Genomic DNA, 25,955 nt, shown 5'->3' on the forward strand with positions numbered 1-25,955 from the left:
CTCAGTACTGTTGTTGGGTAGACTTTAAATTCAAGAAGATTTCATGGAACTTTGGGGACACCAAGTGGAGGATATTGAGTACTGCAAAATACTCAATTAACTTTTCTTTATTATCGTTCTCTATACGACATTACTGTAGAAAGTACATAGTATAAGATAATATAACACAATATTTTTCCTCTTTCACTGGAAAGTCTTTAACAATATTTCATTTTGTTTATTTCCTAACAGCATATGCGTTTATTTAAGAAAAAGTTGTGATGCCGGGAAAAATATATTTTAAAATATTTTTTTAAAAATACCACTATGTGTATGTATACAACAAGCGAATACATTTACGTTCTTTATATAAAGAGTTAATTTATTATTATTATTATTATCATTATTATTATTATTATTAAGCTCGTTTTTTCTTCTTATCTTGTTGTTGAAATAAAATAAAAAGCCCCATTAGATCAGTGTGACTAGTTGGTCCATAGAAACATATTGGGAAACCATTTTCCCAACCAGGTAATCAAGGTGTTTCCAAAAACTTTATTTTTAAAATCGTATTTTGTATGATTATTTTAAAGAACAAATAAGGAAACAAATGGCAGATTTGTGTACATTTTAGATTAAATTAAACGGAGAATCACCGGAAAAGTAAATATTTAAATATTAATGCCAATAAAAAAAAATTCAAAAATATGTTTTTAAAAAAATGTTGAAACTACCTTTATCACCGTGACGTCGCACATTGTTAGCTACACCGCGATGACGTTGCGCAGGGCGACACGGCGGGCAAAGTAAAGATGGCGGACCAGTCGGGGACCGAGCTGTCAGAGGAGAAAGAAGCCGAAATTGAGCTGAAGAAAAGGCAAAAAAGACCATGGGAGGGCTTGCACAAGTCGGGTAAAATCGGCATAACCCCGGAACTGCCAGAAACCCTGGGATTTTACGACATAAGCGCTGTCAGGAGGGAGCAACGGGAGCTGTCAGCAGGTGACTGTCGGGTCGCACTGCTAATAACCGTTAGACGTCTTAAATGTTTCCAACTTATTTTGGGGGGGGGGCTGTGGGCATTAACTCTGATAATGTTGCAGCTTCGTGAATACGACGTTTTAAACAAAAGAGTAGTGTTTAATGTGAGTGAACCTTCGTCTGTAACGACTGTAGTTTGTTAAAGCTTTGTCGAAGCTTGTTTACAGTCAGTGCTAGCGTTTGTTGCACATCAACTGAAACAAGAGAAAATAACATCTCTCGTATTATCTTGGCAGTGCAACTATCTGTTTAGTGAGTTTGCATGGCTTCATAACCTTCCTCTGTATATGCTCTAAGTTTCTCTATACGTTATTTCACACCACCTATTCCATGAACTGTCAAAGATCAGGTTCTGTAACCTGTAACCTACTACCTTTGGCTTACAACAATTATTAAAACAAGATTATGTCTGACAATGGCTCCCTGTAAGGCTGTGGCCGGTTTAGTTCAGATCACATGTCTCCTTTGCTGCTTAATTAATGTTGAAATTAAAGTTAACCAGAGTTGATGAAAACAGATGTTATATATAGATATCTTTGCCCCAGTTGGGAAGCTTTAAACTTTAGTACGTAGAGGGGATTTTAAGAGCTGTAATAGGAAACACCTGACCCCATACATAATAGGACAATATTCAGTTGCTTTGGCAGCATCAGTATTTTCGTCATCAATGAAAATAAATTATGTGAATGGCTGGTGGTTTCTGTTCTGGCACTGTTAGCAGTGTTAGCAGTGTTGTAAGTGTCCTTTATAAAAGTAAACCCCACAGCTGAAAACAGTCTTAGGTGGTTAAATGGGAGGAGCCATCAGTATAGAATTTTTTTTTTTTCCAAAATAAAATATGCAGCATAATTAATAGGTCTGGCACATTCACATGTCATATTTATTTTACTTGAACATTATGAATTTATCTCTTTTAACTACAAGTGTGTGTCTAATTAGGCAAACACAGTTGAATACATACACCGTGGCTTAGATAAAGTGGACACTGATACATTTTCAATGTGACTGTTAACATTATTTATAACAAAAACTGTAGGTGAAAAGAGACCCAAATGTATAAATCATCATTGTTTGCAATTTCTGAAGCGTGACATGCCAGACATGTTCTCACAGGTAGTGGCATTTAGAGTATAAATCTGACTGAAACTATTTTTAAAAATTCTTTTGTCCAATATTTTGTTTTATACAAAAAAACCCTCCAGATTTTTATTGTGATAGCCTGACAGAAATCATGGTGGACATTTTTCAGTTTTCATATATGTCATAGACCAATTGGTTAAGCAAAAGAAAGTTTTTGATTGATTGACTTTGTAAACATAAAGCATGACAACTAAAAGAAAACAAGAGCACCACTGCCAAAAAGAACTCATAAAAATAATTGTTCTTATAACAATTGGAAACCATAATTGTAGTTGAACTGCTATTTCATCTAATTGCTCAGTTACAAAAGGTTGTAAGTAAACTATTGAACATTTTCTTTCGTATTGATGGAACTGTAGTTGGAGCACAAGACTCATTATGCTATAGGCAGATGGTTGATTTTTTAAAAGTTATTCTTTAAAGAGAGGGAGGCCACAGACACTGTATATCAGCTTTCCAACCCTGTGCATTAAGTCAAACATTGAAACAACACTTAAAAAGGCCATTAAACCTTCACTTTTTAGTTTTCATCATACAGACATGTTTCCTCCTCTTTCACTTTACAGAGTCACTGTTGGAGTTCTCATTGTGTTGACAGCTGTAATTGTTGTGGACAATGGTTTAGTCATAACACTGTTGCTCTCACGTTGTTCCAGATCCATCGTTGACGCGCTTCATTTGCACCGAGCTCACCAGAGGTTACTTCCTGGAGCACAATGAGGCAAAGTACACTGAACGAAGGGAGAGAGTTTACACATGCATGCGTATTCCCAAGGAACTCGAGAAGGTAGTGTATATTAACAGCCCTGAACTTATCTGCCCTGATTTCTCTGCGGCTATCTCCATCTGTCTGCTGTCATTTCCGTCAGTACACAGAAAGCATACGATTATTTTACAGTCAGCCTGTAAGCCTGCTTTATTTGGAGACACTTCTTCTTCTTCTGGCTCCAGACTTTGCTACAATTCTGAATCCTCAGTCAGTTTTGCATTGCTCCTGAACTTATTCTTAGGTTGCCAAATTATCGATAAGTACATCTCACCTGAACCCCTCACAGTGAGCTCATTTAGCTTTGATGGTTTTTACATTGTTTTATTTTATTTCTTTTTGAGACCTTATAACTTTGTATGTACAAGAGCTAGCCACATAACCCTTACAAGGCTAAAAAAGACATTTAAGCCATGTTAGCCCTTTTATGAAGTTACAGGGAATAAAATTAATGAATTAATCATATAAAAGTTATTGTGGAAAAGCCAAGGTGATAAGGCACATGATCAATAGTGGGTCCTACCTAGAACTCTCCACCATTTGGGTTTAGAGCTGAAAAATCCTCTTGCATGAGAGGTAAAACGCCTTCATGAAACTTAAAGGAATTCCACTCACTTTTTTTCCCCAAGGTCTTCTTCCCTGTTCCATTCTGAGACAAGGTCCTTAGACTACCCTCACTGAAACCTACACAGATATCAAGAGAAAACATTATAACATACTTTCAATGTTGTAAAATATATTAATAATTAATATAGATATTAGGTAGACATGGAAATGTCAGAAAATTATGTTGTTTGTTTACAATATGCCTTACTGACCTTAGTAGTTTTTTGGTTTTTGTTGTTCCTCTCAGTAGTCACCAGATGGCAGTGTTGAACTTAAAGACTGATTTCTTCTGACACACAGGCTGGACATTATATTGACTTTCAAGGAATCATACATTTTTAATGACATCTCTTATAAATGTGTATTTCTTCAATATAAATGTCATCTAACCTGGTCACAACTAAAGTTTAAATTAATGTGATGCCTACACAGTTACACACAGTCTATTGAGTTCCCCCTCATCTGTAAAGGTCTTTATTATTTGTTTTTATTTCAGAGTTGAGATGATGCTTTGTCAGCTGCTGTGTGTCCTTAGAATCCCAGACTAACATATCTGTTACTGGCTTGGCTTTCCTGTTGAAGGGAGAGGAATGTGTGTAGCCACAAACTGCCTCAGTGACTGCACTATGTGAAACAGGCTTACTACCTTCAGGGTACCTCAGGAGGCCCCAGGTCAGACAGGATCCACCAGTGACAAACAGACCCTCCCACCAGATTCTACCAGTAGTTGTTGCCTTGCTGTTTTCCCTGTTAGAAGTAGGAATAAGATGTCAGATGCATTTCAATGCATTTCTTGTAAAGCATTCCTTTGAATATGATGAGGTAATGGCTGTTCACATATTGGAAACTGTAAAGGTATGTGCCTGTTGCATAATAAAAAGGTTAAGTGTACTTTTTTTTTGTCACATATGGTGGTTATAGCGCCTCTGTACAATTTCTTTCACTTGTTAAAAGAAAAAAATAGATAAAATCGTACTTTTTTATGTTCATCACGTTATTGTAATTAATTGATGTCCTTTGTGTACATACTCTCATTCATCTTTCTTTCCTTATGATGATCGATCACTATGTACCCTACAGACTCGTAGTTTGATTTGTGGTGGTGTTGTGTGTGACTTTTCCAGCTGATGATCTTCGGCTTCTTCCTGTGTGTGGATGCCTTTCTGTACGTCTTCACCCTACTGCCCCTCAGGGTGCTGCTGGCCCTTCTCCGGCTCTTCACTCTGCCTTGCTGTGGCTTCAGGTAAAATACATTGCTTATATCTGCTTACTAAATGAATAAGATGAGATGTGACAAGAAGTACTTTATTTATCCCAAAGTTGGGAAACTACTGTCTTACAGAAACCAGATCATTTAAAATGAGCTATAAGCTATACAGTACAAAAAAAGCTTAATAAGATAAAATGACACAAAAGATGGAGCACAATATAAGATATAACCACCCCACATTAATTATTTCCATTTCTGGGCATCTTTGTAAACTTCAAACTATAAGTTTTGTTTTGGCTTCTTAGCGTTAACACTTCTAGGAGTATCTGGCCGTCTTTGTTGTATTTTGTAGCTGAAATAAGTATATATGATATGACTCGGATATAGTAATCTGTCCAAATTTTGCTTTTGCTTAAAAAAATAAAAATTAAGCTGTGAATATTTTTATTAACTATAAAGTGTGGCAAACTAATTCAGATGAATAATTTGCCCCCTTTCCTAGGCTGTTTAGAGAGTGAGCCACAGTTTTAGGCTCTTTCTTTTGTCATTTGGTAATATTGCTGACTCACTGTTAATAAGATAAGTGGCATTCTGGATGGTTTTGTTCTGTTAAATGTAAGTTCATACTTTGTCCTGGTGTTTGCTTCTAATGATTCTTGATCTTGAACAGATCCTTCTTTGATGAGTTATCTTTGATCTTTACCTTGATATTATTATGGATCTAATCACATAGTCTTTTATAATACTGACCTGAACTTCAAGTACAGGTTTTGACAGTGTGTTTGTATTTCCTTTCTTTTAGCATGAACATATTACAGACTGTATATTAAAGATGGAGTTGGTGCCCGAGTGTGAAAAGTAAAGCAGAAGTGCCTTAACCCTCTCAGGCTCAAATTAAGTTTTAGTTGCTAATGCACAACCAAGTCCTGCAGTGGTACTTCTGAGTAAAACAAACTCATAAAATATGTATGTGGGGTAATGAGGTTGTTAGTTTTTTAACTGTTGCAAATCTGCAACGCCTGCCTTGAGAGGATTAAACCTGCTTTCTTTCCCGACCTTTCTGATTTGCTGAAAGAAGTTGAGTTGTAGAAAAGTGCATGAGAAAACATCCCTTGAGCTCTCCTGTTTTTTGTGATCTCAGACAAGGAAAGGTCATTGCTGTTTTCAAATACCTCTAAGTACAACATGATGTTAAATGTGATTAAAACAAAAAAAGAAGAAGAAAGGTAAAGCACAGTGTACTTTAAGATGGGCTACCGTGTAATGAGTTTATACCCTATAAGTGGGAAATGGCATATGATTTCTCTGTCAGATCAAAATGCCAAAATGCCCAGAATGTCACTAATCTCTATCAGTCTTCCATATACAGTCTGTAGGTCATATGTACTCAGTTACTTTATTAACAGAAACACCTAACACCTGATTTTACCATTCTACCCACCAATTTTCAGTATTTTCAGAAACTTTCAGAAATTTGTGTCTTCAGTATCCACTGAAGATTAATTGTATATACTTGTGTATTTTGTACACAACACAATAACTTAATTTTCCTTTGTCACATGGAGCAAAAATAGGTCTTCCAGACATCTTGTGGTGTCAGTTCTGCAATTTAACTCCCAAGGTTTGTTTTATTGGAGGTAGACCTGCCTTATTTAAAACATTTTTTCTTTTTTTATTTACAGATTTTGTAGTTAGCAATTAGTTTATTTGATAATGGTTTCACCACAACAAAATAGAAATTACTGGTTTGTGCCAGTGCTCCGTGTAGCTTTAAGCCAGCTGTCACATTGTTGTGATGTAGTACTTGATAGTATTGTCTCCCCTTGCCTTCCTCCCCATGCAGGGCACGCACATGCCCCTACTGCAGAAGAAGCAGGTACGCTCCCACAAGGGCATTAAGGATTCATAAACATTATCATTGTCCCCCAACATCCATTCATGGGTTTTTCATGTCCATCATGTTTGTTAATATACAGCTTGCCACCGCAAATCATGTCCCAGTCTCCAAGGCAAAGCTTCCATGTTGGTCTCTTATATTTTTTTTTTCTTTTTTTTTTTCCCCCCCAAACACTGATCCAAAGAATAAGTGTGCATGGTAGTCTTATCCAGCCCCGTCTCATAACAAAATGTGAAATAGTCACAAAAAAGCTATCTGTTTGTGTTCATGGATATGACTTGTCACTTTTTTCTTCTTTTTTTTTCGTGGCAGTTGGCACAACTTGGGCAAAACTAATGTGTTTTAATAAGAATGATATTTGTGTCTGTTGCACTGTTGTCCAAACTCTTCCATCATAGATATGACACCACAAGGTTTTAAAAGAAGTGGCGACCATTGTTATTTAACCCAAATCTTTTCTAAATATGAGCAGTTTGGGGTTTTTTTTGTTTGTTTTGTAATGCTGAAACATAACCAAGGCATTTTACCAAAGATACATGAAGTGAAAAGCATAGCCAAAAATATGTCCTGTGTGTGGGTGTTAAAATTATTCACTCCACCACCAAATCCACCACCATTCAAAGGTGGACTTTTTACATTTTAACTTTTTAACCTTTTAAAAATGGTCAATATAAAGTTTGTGTACATATGAGACCATTGAAAAAGTCATGTTTAGGGACACAAAATGAAAGAATATTAAAATTCATGTCCAGAAACATGAATGAGTAGATTACAGGTTGTGACTTTTTCACAAACTGTTGTGAGACTGTTTTCTTGTCACAGTATTGCGTGACCGTGACTACACTAGCTCAAACTGGAAGGCTGCCTGTTTGGAGCAGTTTGGGGCTTATTTTCTTTGCTTGTGGCATCTTTCAGTTGTTATTTTTGGTAGGAAAAAAATCAGCTTTTTTAGCAAGGTTCTGTCATAGCGCTCTTCATTTCTGGTCTGTGCTTTTGAATGACTGTTTTAGGCTGATATCTTGTATTGGCACAAAGTGATGGCTATTTTAAATGCAGCGCATAGCTAACTATAAAACATGATAATCATGTGTGTTGTGGAGATAATGCTTGTAGAATAAAGACTATGAAAACTGCTTTGTGCAGTGTGCTTTACCAGCTGTCTGAAGCAGCTTTGTATCCAGAAAGTATGTTTAGAATAAGAGGAGTATGTGAGGTAAGGGGGTTTCTTTTCTGCTAGCACTTTAATCATGTTTTAGAGAGCAGGGTACAACTGTTTTGGATTGGAATAAAGTCTTCAATAATTTATTAAATGCAAAAGTAATGTGCCAAACAAGACAGGATAAATTGTCTTTTAAATTAACTTTTTAAGTGTGAGATTGTGTTGCTTTTATTATTTTATATAATTATAAATTAATGCCTGAGTGTTTTTAGGTATTTTGTAGACAAAACAAGATTTGGAGTAATTTCCTTTAGTAACTCACTTTGTCTTTTGCAGACAAAGCCAATTATCCAGTAAGTGGAAAAATTATAAAATTATCATAAACTTTATGTGTGTTTACTCTTACACTCACCTTACACACTTACTATATCTCTAAGCAACTGCGTCATCACTCAGCTTTATCTTTTTGGCAGCACATTTTTGTCCTGGTGGACAACAGTAAAACTATTCATAATGAAGAATTCAGGATCTTTTACGCTTTTGTTTCTACTCACACATCTTTTAATGAATGACTTTAGTGTGACCACTGGATGGCGCTATTGCATCAGAGAAGGGGGTGAAAAAAGAACTCATCAGTGCCATAAATTAATCTCTGGTTTTGCACAGTTGTTTCCACAACAAATAATACGTTTGAATATCTTTTTTTGTGTGTAAACACGCAAGTTCTTCACTGTTGGGACAACCATTGTAGTTTTTGCTAAACAGATAAAAACCACAGCTCTTTATCTTATTTTCTTAGCTTTGTGCTCAGCTGTGCAGTGATTTAAAAAAAAGAGAGGGAGTCATGATAAAACTGGTTCACATCACATCTTCACAAGCTCAGCTCTTTTTTTTTTAACAGTCATTTTGTAGTCAGCTCCCAGAATAATTCATATTTTTACAACTTTCAGTGTCTCCAGTACTGCTATTTTAAAACATGTTCTGTTCACGTGGGATTTTTTTTTTTTTTTTTTTTTAAATTAATCAGCTTCAGCTAAACTAACTGAAGGTAATGATGGGTGTTAGAGTTAACTGTTGTACTGCCATGTCTTGTGAATTTCTTAGTGTAGGTTATAGTAGTTTAGTTGAAGACCATTAAATAGTATTTGTACAGTAACCTGTATTCCAATAACAACAAAATAACTTCATTACAAGAAAGTCTCGTAATTAAGATCGGTTTAACTATTGGGCTTCATCGTATTTTAAAAGTCAGCACATCAGTGTCCGTCTATGGAAACTACTTCCCTTTGTGAAAAAGATCTTAATGCTTTGGAGTAGTGAAGTCGGGATTTATGGACAGTAAGCAGCCTGTGTGGTGAGAATATGAATGCAATGTATTTTTACTGCAGTAGTCAGGGGGAGTTTTGCACATACAGACCAGTCACAGTTTACATGGAAAATATGCAGGATGTGTTAGAATGAAGCTCTCGGCCGCTCTTCCCAGCCACATAATAAATACCAAATGATCCTCTGGATTTGTAAGCCCTCCTCTTAACACGCTGCCACTGCCAGCCATAGCTGTTTAGTATTAAAAAAATGCAACTCTGACACATGCAGTCATAAAAGACACACTACTATCACTGCAGTATGTGACGTTGAAGCCTGTGTTTTGTTTTTTTTCACCTTTCATTTACTTGTTCACTATTTTAAACATTTCTGTTCAAAATGCTGCACTAATTTGTCCATAAAGACAGATCTTCAAAGACAAGACTGAACAAAAACAGAACCATATTAAAAAGAGATAAATCTTATGAATAAGATAACTTTAGTATAAAGGAGATACTATCTTTAATATTTCATCATGTACTCTGTGTGTTATCACTCCCGCTTTCCTTTTCCTTTGTAAGGTTTATCTCATTTTGAACAGAAATGAATTCTTGTTCCCTGCCTGTGTTGTTCTAATGTTTCCTCGTGTGAGATTTTTTTTAAAAAAGAAAGAAAAAAGAGCTCGTCCTGGTAGTGGATTAAATCAGCTGTCTGTGTACTTGGTCTTCACTCAGCTTCTTTGACCATGCTATTTGCTAGAAAAGCTCTTACTGATGGCAAGATTACAAAAGGGTGTTTTTATGTGTTGATGCTTTAAATGCTTGTATGTCTTCATGTTCACACTTTCCCCTGGTAAAAATGTGTTTGTATTTGTAAGCATTTGTACCTTTTGGCATGGTGTTATAAGGTGTAATAACACATTTAACCTTTTTCATGTGTGCATGTTGATATTATCTTAGCATGCCACAGTGCATTTACATACACAGGAATGGTCAAAGCAGTGCACTCTTGTCTCTCAGTATTAATGCCAATACTTTGTGTCTGTGTGTGTGTGTGTGTGTGTGTGTGTGTGTGTGTGTGTGTGTGGGTGTGGTCAGTGGGTCGCGGCTTCTGCAGCCAGCGCAGGTGTGTGACATGCTGAGAGGCCTGATCCTGGTGCTCTGCTTCTCCATGATGCATTATGTGGATTACTCCATGATGTACCACCTGATCAGAGGACAGTCCGTCATCAAACTCTACATCATCTACAACATGCTCGAGGTAACCCACACTTCACACACTGCTGTCTAAAAACTGATGTCAATTTATACTTTGATCACATGCTTATATGCAAGGATGCAGCTGTTGCTCCTGCAAAGACATTACATCTGAGACAAAATAGAATTTTAAAGTTAGTTTTTATAGTTTAGTGTGAATACATGTTTCAATTATTAAAACATTTACTTATTAAATACAAACTGTATAGACATATTTTGTCTTTGTTTACATCTTACTTCTACTTTCCTTGTTTTGCCCTCCTTACAACAAATTTTACTTTCCCTCTGTTTTATACGAATAGTCAGTTTGTTTATGCAGCCTGTGTATTAACACACTGCCAGTTTAGGGAAGTACCCAAGGATTACTACACTAAAGAGTGATGGTCATGTTACGTGATACATTTTATTACTCATTGTTAGAACTTAAACAGTGTGTACAGCAAGTGGTGGTCTACTTCTTATGATATCCAGTGTTACCATTTTAATTTAAGGGCAGCCCATCCCCCTACAAAATAACCCTCTACCCCAAAAAGAAGCCAAAGGGGATATAAATACATAAAAACATTAAAACAAAATTGTTATTTTTTACTTAATTTGTGTGCCCTCATTTCATTTTAGCACAGTGTTTCCCTGAGGTTGACTGCTTGTCAACCTCAGGGAAACACCGGCATACATAATAAAGCTTAGCACTTCTCTGTGGATCATGAGCTTTATGTGGTTTTATAAGACCATACTAGACCAAAAAATATTTTAATGATGGTAATGACAGACAACCATATGAAGCATAAGGACAGAACTGCAAAAATGTTGATCTGATTTGTGTCATAGTGAACATCTGATGAATTTGTGTATCTGTTATATTACAATGTTCTACTTTTTGGGGGAAGTGTAATTATTCTGATTGAAAAACTCCTCTAACAGCTTTAATCCTAAAGTTTTAATATAAGATATTGTGTTACGTCAGTGAAATTGTTGCTAAAATAATTAGGCCAATACATAAACAATACCTGTTCATACAGATAAGATATTGATATATTATATTAGACATTACTAATGTAACTATTGTTATATTAAGTTAACTTATGATTTCATCCTTCCCTCCACTGTTAGGTTGCAGACCGTCTCTTCTCTTCTTTTGGGCAAGACATCCTGGATGCTCTGTACTGGACAGCCACAGAACCCAAAGAACGGAAAAGAGATAATATTGGAGTCATCCCTCACTTTTTCATGGCCGTCTTTTATGTCTGTATCCTTCCTGTTAAAGCTTCATAGCAGCGTTATGAGAGTTTTGAGGCAAGTTTTAAAGTAATCAGTAAAGTACACCAAATTGGATTTTAAGGGCGGCATCTTCTAGTCTCTTTTTTTAGCTTCAGTTTTATTTTTGACAGATGATATGCAGTTATAGTCTCACATAATACTTGTAGTTTTTATTTTTCATTGTGAACTCTTCATGTCCAAGTGCTGCATGATATAGCTGACAGCCACTAGAGTGAAATTTTGTTTTGAGTTTCTTTTGGCTTGAATGACAGACTGGTACTGAAAGGCAACAAAGATTAATTTTAGCTGTAGTCTAAAGGAAGACTGAAGCAAGGGTGTAGACAAAGCCTTAGCATAATATAATTTTAGCTATAGTTTCCTTAAGTTTATAACTGTTACATTTAATACATCTGTTGCTTGATGTAAGTTTTCATATGCTGAGATTTGTATTTATTATACATATTTACATTATTATATTATTTACTAAATAGCCTTCAGTGAAAGGACTTGACGTAATGCTGTTCAAGAATATCTCAAAAGAATGACTGCTAGTTATAGTTGCAAGATGCCGAGTTAAGTGTTGAATGTCTTGTTTCAACACTTAACTTCAGTTGTTTCATGTGACTGAGTTCAGTGATCATATTGTTTGGTTTAGGTTGATTCCGATGTTGTTTTCCTGATTATCATTTCCTCAGTCCTTCATGCTATCCTCATCATGGTCCAAGCCTCTACCCTGAATGTCGCTTTTAATTCTCACAACAAGTCCCTGCTCACCATCATGATGTCCAACAATGTTAGTACACACACACCACACACACATACACACACACACACACACACACACACACACATAGAGTGTTGTATAAAACACAATAGTGTACACCTGAAGTGTTTCTTTTGAATTGCAATGAAACACTTATACAAACAGAAAAAAAGTATTTGCATGATGGTGTATCCAGAAACATTAAAGCTGGTATATTAGTGATGAAATGTTGTACCTGCAACATCACCGTTATACTTTGTCTTTTGTTTTTATTTTTTGTCATAAAAGTGCTGACTACAGTCTTTTTTTTTCTTTTCTCTCAAACATAGTTTGTGGAAATCAAAGGAAGTGTGTTCAAGAAATTTGAGAAGAACAATTTATTCCAAATGTCCAACAGTGGTGAGCTATCCAACACCTTATCAAAAATGCAGTACATTATTAGTACTATTTTAGAAAAGTACTGGTCTAAAAATACATAAAACATGTATTTTATTGAATTTCACATCCGCTTTGTCACTGTCAACAATTACACTACAAAAATAATCACCGGTAAGAATGATTTGTTCGTAGTAACAGGAAAAGTTTAGAATCCACACTAAATTATATACTTCGGAGTTCTCTGAAGCTTCTTTAAAACTGAATTATCCCTTGGAAATACTTGTACCAAAGTCAGAATGGTGGAGACAGACAGACAGACAGACAGACTTTAGCTGATAATAAAGGTTATTGTTCACAGCAAAATCACGACAATAACATTTTTTTCTCTTAAAAAAATACTGTAGTTTGATGGCTAGATTCATGACATTTCTATTGGATATCTTTAAAAAACTGATGGATGGATTTAAGTTACAGAATTTAATTAATCTTGCTTCATTGGGAAAGTTAATTCATTTTGCATTTTGAAAGAACAGTACAGCCCGTGTATTTGATTAAAAACTTTGGTTCTCTTTTTGTATTCCCAAAGGCACTGTGTTTTTTATCTTGATCATTCTTATTGTAATCAGATGAGAGGGGAACACAACAACCCTTAATCATCTGCCATTTGCCTCTCTGGTTACTCCATCCCAGTACAATGGCTGGTCATGGAGCTGGGCTCTTGTTACCATGAGATCATTTGTATGGATAATAGCCAAACCTTTGTAGCCACATTATTAAAATTATAATACAGTGATGCTTATAGGATGTAATGCTGTAGCAAAATCCACTCTAACGTGAAATGCTTTTTCAAAATTCACAGATCTGTCTTGTTGACTCAAACTGTTTAGATATTGAACTACAGTAGACTGAAGACCATGTGTTCAGCTAAAATGGAGATGCTTATCTATCTAATATTCTTACACAGGTTTCTCCATAGATGGGAGACTATAATAACAATTTTATCCCACAGATATCAAAGAACGGTTCACCAGCTATGTCCTTCTACTCATCGTTTGTCTCAGGAATATGGAGCAGTTCTCCTGGAACCCCGGTAATCATGTTTCCCTCCTTTAAACTATACTTTTATGCGCATTTTTATATTACTAGAAAAGTAAGTTGTTGTTTTTTTTTTTTATCATAAATGTCTTTAAAAGTTAAAAAACAGAAACAAAAAAAACCCAACAACAACAGGAAAAAAACAGACTGGGGTCAGTGCTTGCCATGGTAAAAATGTTTACAAAAATCCTGAGCAGCTCCTTTCTTGCTGTTTCAGCTGATCCATTGCAGCACCTTGGGGAGTTTTCTCCAGTAAACCTCAGTCAATGAGACGGAGCAAAGTGAGGAGTGAGGGCTGGGATATTTCTCTATGACAGCTCTCTGAATAGTCAGCTCCTCCTGCCAGTCTCAAAGTCAGACACACAGTAGATGACAGATGTGGCTTGTCAGCTGAAATCATAACACTGATTTACTAATACCAGCAGAGCTACTGTTGCTAAAGAGGTATATAAATCACAAAAACTTTCAAACAACATATAATTTGTCAGGTTTGGCTCAGAATGAGCTGAGCTTTTCTCAGTACAACAGCACAATATTTACTGAGCCCTAATGGATAAAGCTTAGCTGTTTTGTACATTAAATGGAAATGTCATTAAGTGAACACCTTTAAAAAATCATTAATGTTTCTACTTGCATAAATTCTAAAAGTAAGTAGAGCACAGTCTCTTACATCTTTTTATGTATGTGTGCATATAAAGTGTGTGGTTATGTAATGTAATAAACTGGTTTACAAAATTGTAATAGTGAAAAATGACTAATCTTATTGATTCAAGTTTCTTAAATCCTTTATGCTTTTCTCTTTGAGTGACAAGCTCAGGCTTAATATTGCTTTAAATACTCAGTTTCACACTTGCTTCCCTTGTTTTTCCTGCTTCGTTGTGTTTATATGGGAGTGTCAAACAGAGCAAGTTGCCTTAAAGGAAGAGTCTGGTCTTAAAAACGGAGTTGTTAGAATGCCTTGTTTAGGACAGACTGACTATGAGTATAAGACAAAGATTATTTTGACCTGTTGATGACGCAAAACTAATGTGGTTTAGTGAAACAGTAAAAATATTAAGGTGGACATCATCTTAATTAATATGAGGATTTGCTGTTTTGGTATTTTTGTATCAATATGAATCAAACACAGTGGAAAATGTTCCTTTTGTTTTGGTTATGTTTTAGTATTTTCTGTTTAACACCCTATACCCTATACCATTAACTGAATTAATTAACTTATTTTTGTAGTTGCTCCATTGGCTGCCCAAAGAAAACTTGCAGTGCTGCAAGTCCAGTATATTCAGTGAAGGTTTGCACTACTGTAAATTTTCTTTGGGCAGCCACTAGAGAAACAGATACAATTAGAAGATGACTTAAATAATTTGGCTAATGGTGTAGCGTATTAACATAGAAAATAATAAAACACAACCAAAACAAGGAGAAATGTATACATATACAAATATTGACGGATTATTTGATTCTTCCAAAAATTTTGGCTAAAATAATTAACTTTTTTTTTCCCCTCTCAGATCACCTTTGGGTGTTGTTCCCTGACGTTTTTATGGTTGTCACCTCTGAAGTTGCAGTTGATGTCATCAAACATGCCTTTATCACAAAATTCAATGACATCACTGCAGATGTAAGAACGAAACCTGCTGTTCTTTCTTTCAGTCATCACCATGACTTTGCATGAGAACATGTATGATACTATATGGGATACCTTGCCTTTTTCCTTTTCCTGTACTGTATTATTTTCTTGTCCATTTTCTAGGTGTACAGTGAATATAGAGCCAGTTTGGCTTTTGATCTCGTCAGCAGTCGGCAGAAGAATGTAAGCAACTGCCTCGTTTTTTCACATTGCCATCATTATACTTACATAAACAGCGTGGAGCCCACGCAGCTAATCAATTCAGTTTTGTCAAGTGCTGTAATTTATGCTCGTCTGTCACTGTGTAGGCTTGTACTGACTACAGTGACTCAGTGGCCCGGAGGATGGGCTTCATCCCCCTGCCATTGGCTGTTCTGGTAAGAGAGAATGCAGTCTGTTGTTGCTATTCAGGAACTAAATACCAGAATAGAGTTGGTCGTTGGCACACAAGCATGAGACAGAAGTTTCAAAACTCCACAAAGTTCTAAATGTGTTTAATGGTTCTTATTATTGCTAAAATGAAATGTTTCCATTTTGTTTTCAAAATGAATAAATAAATCCATTAATACTGGTGTTTTTTTTGTTTTTTTTAACAGCTCATCAGAGTGGTGATGAGTTCAGTGAGGTTGCAGGGAGCACTATCATACACCTGTGTACTCCTCTTTTATCTTGGGTAAGTTTTTAGAGTTGTGCTGTATTGATTTTTTTTTTTTTAATACATCCAGCAAAATGAGTGAGCTTTTAATCCTTATTATGCCATTTAACCTCACTGAAGATCTTTTTTTTTTTTTTTTTTTTTTAAATACATCCAAGTACAGTTGAACCCCAGCTATTCACAGTTCAGTAATCATGGTTTCACCTATTCACCTTTTTCTGTAGGCGTAAACACAGCAAAATATCAATCAAATGTATTTGTTTTCTTAAAAAAACGTTCTCCAAACAGTATGCAAATTTCAAATACAAAACTTCCGGAAAATTAAAATATAGGCAGTTATAAGCATTAGATGGGGTCTCAAGTTTTCGCAGATTTGAGCTATTCGCAGGCTGTTGTGGTCCCTAACCCCTGCGAATACCAGGGCTCGACTGTAATTTAATCTGACCATGAAAAGCATCTTTAGGAAAGATTGATGACTGAAACTGGTCTTTGTGATACCCCCTTCTGTTTAGTAAACTACATGCTTAACCCACTTAACATGACATTTTTTTAAAGTCAGTAAACACTAAAATATTGGGATACTTTAATGTACTTATAGTGTGCTATATATACAGAGAACCTCACAAACATCATCACATGGTGAAGGTAAAAACATGGTTGCGTTGTCTCATGGATGCACACTCACCCATGCAGGCACTGTCATAAACACACATTCATATTCAGAGACACACACAGTTACATAAGCATTAACATTGTGCTCTCACATCCACCCTGTGCTGAGTTGCTGATAGTCTTGCTCATTCTCATTTGCCGGATCCCATCGGGGCATGTACCATTGAAGAGTTTCCCTTAGGGTGAAGAATACAATGTTGTCATCTCTAGTGCCATCTCTGGCCTCCCCTATCCTCCGATTTAAAAATAGCCCTAGCTTGAACAGACCGCTGTGCCTTGGCAAAGATTCAGCTGCGCTGACACGCTCTCCATCTGAAACACCCTGTCACAGCAAGCAGTGGTCCACAGACCCAAATGTGTCTGTCTCTCACTCATCACAGTATCAGACTCTCGGCCTTATAGCAAAGCCCACAAACACAGAAAGACAGTGCACACTAACATCCTGGCATAAGTGGTGAGATGTGAACACTGGCGATTGAAGCCAGATGGTAAGAGATTCATTATAGCTGTGCCCTAGTTCAAGATAGCACTGTGATAAAATTTCAGCACTAAATAAAACAAAGAAAGATTCAAAAAGCTATTATATGAATGGTAATTTGCATTAGAAGGCTGTGTTTTGATCAAAATTTAGACACCTAATGTATTTATTATTTAATTTAGCCCGCAGACTGGAAAAAACTACAAAGCTGAAAAATGTTTGAAATTAAAGCTGATTTTAAATTATGGCATCACTTTAAGTTAGAGTAAGTCTTTTTTAAATAGACTTTCATCTGTCCAGACTAGCTGGATGGTACATTTAAACCTGAAGAACAGGAAAAAAATGTAGTCTTTTTCTAATCAAATATCCCCTTTCCCTCCCCTTTCCCTTTGTAGACTGGTAACACTGAAAGTGTTGAACAGTATTGTACTCCTGGGGAAATCATGTGTCTATGTCAAGAGAGCCAAAATGGAGGACAAACTGTTTGAGAGGCCCTCGACTGCACCATCCTCCTCTGCCAAGAGCCCTAGCAAAGCTGACCCAGCCAGGTGCCGCTCACCTTCAGGTAAAGAAAAAAGAACCCCCTCAAAAGATTAAGATGAGAAAAAAACCTTGGTTATAATAAAAATCCCAGATATGTTATGGATTAATATTTTGTAAATGCTATTATTTACACCCACAAGGATCCATAGGTTTCAGTCCCCATGGCATTCATGACTACAACACTAATTATCTCTTGAAGGGATTCAGCATGACTCATGAAACATTTGCATGCCAGAGAAATGTGAAAAGTCAAACAGAAAACTGTTTTTGTGTGTGGTTCTTTTTAAAGATGAATTTAATAGTTAATCGTAAATTACACATAAAAGCAATTACATTTTATATCTATAGATGCGATGCTTACTAAACAAGATGACATCAGCTGTGACCTCAAGCGTAGAGCATGTCACCAGTAGCTTAACCAGTCCGTAATAAATTATAATCAAACATTCAGAGCAAAGAAAACCAGAGTTTGACCTTGTCTAATGGTCAGTGCTACCAGTCATTTTACATAATTATACATTCACCTCAGCTTGATTATACTCAGTTATACGAATCACACTGTATCTATCAGGTCTCCAACAGTCAAGTACATGCAGAAAATGAAGCACTGAGATAAATTATTAATATCTAAATAGCTACGGTACAAATATATCATAAGTATTTATTTGGAATTACATACACACCACCTTTGAACAAAAAACTTTTGGTTGAAACTTTTGTGGTATTTTGAAGTCTGAATCTTATTTTAGAGATATGAAAAATGCTGCGACCTGAGAGGGTGTTGTTTGGCTGGCAGGAATAGATATCTTGTAAATGAGACGTCCTGGGATTTAATTTTGTTGATGAATGTTTCGTATTGCTTTTTCTCCTACACAGTTGTTCTCTTTCTTCCTTTCTTCCTTCCTTTCTTTCTTTCTTTCTAGCAATAGTAACCTATAATCATCTTAAAAAACAATTTTCAAAAGAAAACAATGTTTTATTACTCTTTATGTCTCAGACTACCATTCAGAATAGCAATTTACATATTTGTTGAAGTGATGCTAGATATTGCTTTCAGTCTCATGCAATTTCTAAAGTCTTACCAAATGGGCCCCCCACCTAACAGAAGAATCATGTTACGTTGATCTTTTTAGGTATCTAGTTGGCACTTAAATGGAAATGTTGGACATTTAGCTGACATTTAGGTCCAGACAAATGTGGCAACAGGTAAAGCCTCAGCTCAGCTTCAGGCATTTAATGGAAACATGCAGAAAGTGGGGATCCTTGAAACCTATGATTTGATTTGATTTTTTTGGGTCAGGTAAGTCTTTTCAAGATTACAGGTTAGCCCTTGATTAATTCCCTCAGTAGTTTAAAAAAAACAACACAAAAAAAACAACTCTGTGATCCCTAAACTATTTTGCGGGGCATAACGAAGCATCAAACAGTATACATAATGTTTTATCTACTTCCTTTTCTTTCCTTGATGCTTATTTCCAGGGCTGCAATGAATGGATATTGGTTATTGTGTAACCTGGTACTTTATGCTGTTAATTACAAAATGAATCTGTTATGCCTGGAGATGTTTTTGTCAAGCAATTAATAACTACTAATGCAACATTTGATTTGTTACAGTATAGAACTTTGACCTTTTGATTAGGTGATGAATTTAATTTGTCTGCGCTCAAAAACATAAATTTATCAAATGTGTTTTGTTATTGAACAAATTCTTCATTTGTCTTCTATATTTGATAGAATGGACATAGGTGGGCACAGTATTCTCTGGTAAATTATACAGACATACTAAGTGACAGTAAAAGTAGTTTGTAGATCCAGCACTACACTTGATGTAGTAAAACTTACAACGTTGCAGTGTTCTGTCATAGCACTTTGTACTGGATCTTCATCTTATGTCATATTCTAAGAAAAGGACTACTCAACAAAAAAATACACAACAAACCCTTCTCTGTATTCTGATATTTACACATGAATTTCCTCAAAACAGTTTAGTTCATAGCCTGACAGAGTTTCCCGCACCTACGTTTGATGAAACAGATTTGGAGGTGACACTATCTCCCTGTCATCCTCATCCAAATCCCTGCAGATCTTTTCTCCCGTGTGTGCCTCAGACCCGCCTGCTGTGCCGAGGCAGGAGCTTTAAAATGACAAAGATCCTGATGGTGCATCATGTCATCGAACATCAAAAGCGCTCATGTTTCAAATGAATCTGGTTTCTCACAGAGCTCCAGCAACATGGCTTACAGCTTCACGCTCCAGCATGTAGAGTATAATAATAAATGCTTTGAGGTTGTGGGAAGCTAATGCAAGTCTCTTTATGCTTTCTTCATATTTAGCTTTTGGGATTTGAACCTTCGACCGTAAATACCATGCTCACTTTTCTGACATTAAACTACTTTGGTGTGCGCCTCAAGCTTTACCTGCTGCTCAACTGGATTCACTGCACTTCTGTTCATTTCCATGTCTTTGTCTTTGCAATGCTCTGCCTTCAAATAATACAAAGATCTGCCATCTGTCTATACTGCATGTTTTTGTCCAAAGGGGAGAAATGTGTAATGAGCGGTTTCACAGTAGCCATTTCAAGCCAGATGGTGGTTAACTTTTATTAAAGCTCACATATCTCCAGAGAAGTGGAGAAAGCTGCAATGTGTGACTCAAATAACAGATCTATAGATATATATATTTTTTTCTAGGGTTGAAGGGAATGTAGCCCCTTTGACTATACCTGGAAAAATTAGTTAGGAAGTTAATATAAAAATTAGATAATGGGATATTTAATAACAACAGACATGATCTGTCTGTCTGTACACAATTCACGAGAAGCGCTAATTTAGCGCTTGATTCTTTTTGTTACATATCCTTGTAATGTAAAAGCTAGTGAAACAGATATCTGGTTCCTTAGCAGCTAAATGACATTGACAAAATTGACATGAGCATCTGGCCTGGGTGCTTTATAGTGGAAGACCGCTTAAGGCTAGCATGCTATGATTTTGTTCCTGCTCTGTGCCATTGATTATAAGGAGTTGAGGCTATTAGTGTGACTGATGACCTGTCCAGACTGTAGCCTCCTATCAACCAGTTTCTATTACAAACCCCAGCCCACCTGTGACCATAAGTTGGATAAGTGAAGTGGTTAAAGAGATGGGAGGATGGCTATCAACTGATGCTGTACTTTGCTATTGCTACTGAGTGATTTTTGGCATCAGGGTAACTGATAGTTTCGATTTTTCCATCTTCGGTGTAGAATCTAAACTGCTTTTACATATTTCCTCAGCATCATTGGCAAGTTTTGTGTTAATGAGGAAAACAAGAATAACTGAGTGTACAACTATAGCAGCAGAGCATTCACTACATCATGTTTTGAGGTAGAAGACTCTGCCTGATCGGTTTATAAATATTTTGCTAATAAGAAAATGCTTCTAAAAGTAATCCATTTGAACAATCAGTTGGCCTTTTTTTTATACATTTATAGTTTTTATTGCCTGTCTGATAAAATAGTTTGCTTTGCTTTTCCTAGGTTTCAGTTCAGGATTCTTTGAGTGTCATGTTTCTCTTATAACAGCTGTGATTATACAAATGCTGACTGTTTCATTCATTACAGTTTAAATATATAATTTTTTTCCTCAGTTCAAATCAAAAAATATCATTGATGCTGTCAGGTCTCAGTAGAAAATGACTTCTTTTTTCTTTTTAAAAAAATTTGAACTGCCACACAATAGATAAGTTGTGAAAATGAGGAGCTTTGATTGGTCAGAGTCCACCTTTTCTGTCATGGGAAGAATTTAAGACTCTCAAATATGTGATATTCACCACCTAACAAAACAGCAGTACTGTGAAGCCTGACCCCATCAGAATAAATGAAATGGTGAAGGTTAGAAAGGGTGTGCACAGCATTGACAGGTATGCCTCATTTTATATTCTTCACTGATTTAATGCTAAATTATTTAGGTAGAACCGAATGTGGAATTTTCCTATATTCTGTTTGCCTAAAACATTTGCTGTCTTTTGTTTTGTTTTGGGGGTTTTTTTTTTTCTCATGGCTTCTATCATGGTTGATTTTTTTTTTTTTCTTTCATAGCTCAGACACACACATGTAGTGTACACAGTCCATTTGCTCAGTGTGTTGTAGTTTTCTCTCCAGTTAAATGTCTATTCATCTCTGTCTACAGAAAGAACTGAAAGTTTGCTGTAGTCAGATAGCCCGGGGCGAGGCAGTCGTCTCTGTGGACAGTCTTCTTGCTCAATTCTCTCTGATATGATGAATTATTCTGTTTAATTGATTTTCCTAAAGTAACTGTGCTCTGCTCTCAAAGTGAAAAGCCTTTGCAGTGTTTCTCTAAACATAATGAAGTGAATTGTGATGAGGTCCAGCTGTGCTGGTGTATGTTTTACATCAGCATCTTTTTCTGGATGTTTTCTCTCCCGCTGTGTTGAAACTGGTTTGTCCAGTTGTTAAGATTAATCCCACCGTCGTGTCTGTGCAGATGCAGTCAACCTCCACCCTCCTACCTGTTCAATTTTAGAATCAGAATTAATAAAGTATTGTGATTCTGAAACTGAACTGGTAGGCGGGTGGAGGTTGACTGCATCTGCACGGATATGACGGTGGGATTAATCTTAATAAATGGACAAGCCAGTCGAATTACGTCTTATAAATGTTAAGCTTGTCTACACAGACATTGGTCAGTTTTCAATTGCCTCACACTTGTTTGATGAAAGGGACATGCTTGAGTAAATCTAGCTGTCTATTCTGTACAGCTTGCATTTTGCCTGCACTGTGGGTGTGAAAACTTGTTTACTTGTGTTTTACTCAACTTCCTACAGTGATTGGACTGCACAGAGCACTGTTCCTGAGCTCTCACACAGACATGGATATGGGATTGAAGCTGCTGGGTCGGCTCTTTGTTAAAGCCAGACTTAGTGGCAAATTACCTATGCATAAAATGAACCCATCTACATGGTGATTGTTTTGTCATTAAATGTGTTTTTAAATTTGTTCCCCACAGGTGAATCTAAGGTGGTGCAGATCCCTGCCACTCCCTGCAGCCCAACATCCTCTCCCATCTCATCTGTGACCACTCAGCCTGTCCCTAGGACTGATTTGTTTCCTCCACCATTTACCTATGCCTCACCTGCTAAACCAGCTAGCCGTCCACCTAGTCCACCACCTGATGCTGATGCTGATGCTGAACAACTTCCATCCATGCTCTTAAAGGAAGATGACGAGGATGAGGAAGAGGAGGAGGAGGCACAGCTGCCCTCTGAAACAAAGCACAAGACCTCCAAAAAAGACCTCCTTGAGATTGACCGATTCACAATCTGTGGAAACCGCATTGACTGATCAGCCTCCAAGCAGCCACTGATGTAGCGACTAATCACTCAGGAAAGACAGAGACCAATGGCCTCCCAGCCTGGCTCTCCTGGCCAACAGCAGCAGAAAGCTGAGTACTTATAAAAGTCAGTGACGTTACAGTAAATTATTGTAAAAAAAAAAAAAAAAAAAAAAAAGTCAGACAATCCTGCTGTTGTTGAAAGCTGAAGTCGAGAAGTTTCACAGGGAAAACTTCACCTGGCTGATAAAACAGAAGGAGACAGAAAGTGAGAGTGTTGCAGCCGAGTCGTCAGGATGAACTGGCATATGTCAGAGCGCGTGTGTGCGCGTGATTTAGGATCAGGGTTGGGGTGCGAGAGTGTGTGCGAGTGAGCATATGTGTAAGTGTGAAGGCACTCTAGCACTTCCTGTATGAGCAGCAGTGGGACCAGAAGGAGAGAAGTTTCTCAGTTCGCTCAGCAGCCAGAAAAAACTTCCAAACTCTGACATCAAAAGTGACACTTGAATGATGAGAATTTGCTTTTTTCCACCAGAAAACAAGTGTTGGGGTTTATTTTAAGTACTAAGTACTAAACATTCAGCATATAAAATTTTGCAAGAAAACAAAAACAGAGGTTATTTAAAACATCTGAGCTAAGAAATGTAGCTCTGTTATTATGTGGCAGTTTGCAACCCAAAGATCGCAAAATTCTTATCTCTTTTTTACATTGTGGTTGTCTAGAAAATATTCAGATGAATTTAAAAAGCAGAGCAGAAAAAACTGTAGTCAAAACTGAATAATGAAGGGTTTTTAATCAGACATTGTTTTGATTTAAGGTTAGGAAACATGGCTCTGAATGGTCACACACTGTTGATATTGGAGATCTGTTGATTAAAGTCCATACCTCAGTGAAGCTGGTTCAAATTTTTCAATCCAGTATGAATTACAGGTGTTACAAACACAACTAAAAACAGTGATTATTTTTTTAGATTAGAGCCTTAAAAAATTCATTTGCGCCTTTGCCAACTCAACAGCCTTTCATTAAATGACCCAGTCAGCATACAGTATTAGCCAAAGCAGTTAATGACTGCTGACTCTAAATCTGCTGCATCTACCACCTACTTACATAGCCAGTCATAGAGCAGAAGTCCATTTAAAATTATGGAAAAAGTGCATTTGTATGTCATAGCCCATTATAATCTTGATTTTCCAATCACTTAGTTTAATCCAGTTTACATGCAGCTATCTGTTAAATGGACATAATCAATGGGAAGAGTTATCATTTGGTGGGGCGCCTCAAATTAGAGCATACTTTTTTTGATGAATGGTATTTAATCTTTAGTTACTTTTGAATGCACTGATGGGCCGTATTCCCTTTAAATACGGTCATGTTTCTCATTCAACTCTAGTGATGCTCTAATGTTTACATCTTAGGATAATAGAAGCAATATTTACACAACAAAATGCCTTTTTTGCATGTGTGTTTTAAGACGTATTTTGTTGACTGACCTTGCAGAGTTGTTCGCTATGATTCTTTTTTTTTTTTTTTTTTTTTTTTTTTGTAAATTGTGTGAATAATCTAAAAGGAGAAACACCTTAAAGAGACCAGGAATGTCATCAAGTTTTCATTTGACACCCATTTGTGTAATTTACTTTAAACATAATACAATTTTTGTAACTTTATTAGAAGTTTATGATTCAAATTCGTGCCAAATCTTTCAGTCACTTTTGTTTCATCTGATCTGAATTGTAAAATTACGGCGATATATCACTGAGCACTTTCTTGTTTCCTCCATGTTTACAAAGTTGATCTTAGCATTTTGATTGAGGTATTTCACAGCAGCTAATCAAAAATGGCAGAGTTAGACAAACCCTTCACTCACACTAATTATTTTATAATCATCAGATTAAAAACTCAGGTCACTTGTGTTCACGTTCCACTTTCTGACGCACTCTGCCCATCACTTCTTTTATTTGGGGATGTAAAAACAAGTACTTTTTTGGTTGTAAAATACTTAACAGTGATATATTTAATGTTATTTTGGCAAAGAAATCTTTTTTTTTCTTTTTTTTTTAAACAGAAGGTGTATATAGTGTTTACATGTATCAGCATCTGTTTGATTGTATTTTGGAGAAACATTTCTTTATTGTAATAAGGACGATCTATTTTTGGAGCTGCCCGATGGAGCTGGTTCAGTCTTCACTGTACACTGAGTTGGTGCTGATGTTCCAGGTGTGCAGTGGAGATCTGACCGAACCTCAACTAGGCCCAGCTAAGCACACCTGAGCTTAACTGGGTTAATGGATATAGAAGCACTGTAGAAGTGCTCTTATGCAAGCTGCGATGGTCCAGTACACTGCCTGCTTTGTTTCCTCAGTTTGGTTCCATATTTAATTCCTACCTTGATATTGTATGAACTTGCCCATTTTGAGTAATAAAGTTTGTTTCTTATGTGTGCTGTTTTATTGTAACTACATGCAGAGCTAAAGCATTCTGGGTTGTTTTTGAGGGTATTCTCATATTTATGATTTCAAAGTCAAATTTATTTGGAAAAAGTTCACTTTCAAACCTCAAATTATTTGTTGTTTAACTCAAGTTCATGACTGAGAATCAGAATTATTCAACTTCAAGTCTGAAACTATGTTTTAAAGTTCACTGTGAGTATGCGCAAGCTTGTTTTACTTACCCAAATCCAGCATCTTACCAAAAGTTTTGTATTAAATTATATGATAATGCTTGTTATCTAATGATCCATCATTGCAGATGATTGTGACCTGTATCACTCGCTCTCTGTGATACACTCGAACTCTGGATGAAC

General features: G+C 36.3%; 1 protein-coding gene across 1 annotated transcript; it reads left to right on the forward strand.

Moving 5' to 3' along the window:
* The first annotated feature begins 763 nt into the window (after positions 1 to 763).
* Positions 764 to 25,588, forward strand: tapt1a (transmembrane anterior posterior transformation 1a). The gene is made up of 14 exons (XM_031757952.2): positions 764 to 981; positions 2,817 to 2,947; positions 4,657 to 4,775; positions 10,201 to 10,363; positions 11,470 to 11,605; positions 12,312 to 12,409; positions 12,709 to 12,778; positions 13,767 to 13,847; positions 15,361 to 15,470; positions 15,603 to 15,662; positions 15,788 to 15,856; positions 16,076 to 16,152; positions 17,680 to 17,849; positions 22,831 to 25,588. The coding sequence occupies exons 1-14, from the start codon at positions 792 to 794 to the stop codon at positions 23,163 to 23,165; spliced, it is 1,809 nt and encodes a 602-aa protein (XP_031613812.1). The 5' UTR covers positions 764 to 791; the 3' UTR covers positions 23,166 to 25,588.
* The last annotated feature ends 367 nt before the right edge of the window (positions 25,589 to 25,955 follow it).

This window comes from Oreochromis aureus, linkage group 2, assembly GCF_013358895.1.
Source record: "Oreochromis aureus strain Israel breed Guangdong linkage group 2, ZZ_aureus, whole genome shotgun sequence".
NCBI classification, from domain to species: Eukaryota; Metazoa; Chordata; class Actinopteri; order Cichliformes; family Cichlidae; genus Oreochromis; species Oreochromis aureus.

What these genes read in the sequence shown, in the direction of transcription:
- tapt1a (XM_031757952.2), top strand. Translation starts at nt 792, where the DNA reads ATGGCGGACCAGTCGGGGACCGAGCTGTCAGAGGAGAAAGAAGCCGAA. An exon ending in CTGCCTTGCTGTGGCTTCAG is followed by an intron (nt 4,776 to 10,200) that starts GTAAAATACATT and finishes GGGTGTGGTCAG; the next exon opens with TGGGTCGCGGCTTCTGCAGC. An exon ending in ATTCCAAATGTCCAACAGTG is followed by an intron (nt 12,779 to 13,766) that starts GTGAGCTATCCA and finishes TTTATCCCACAG; the next exon opens with ATATCAAAGAACGGTTCACC.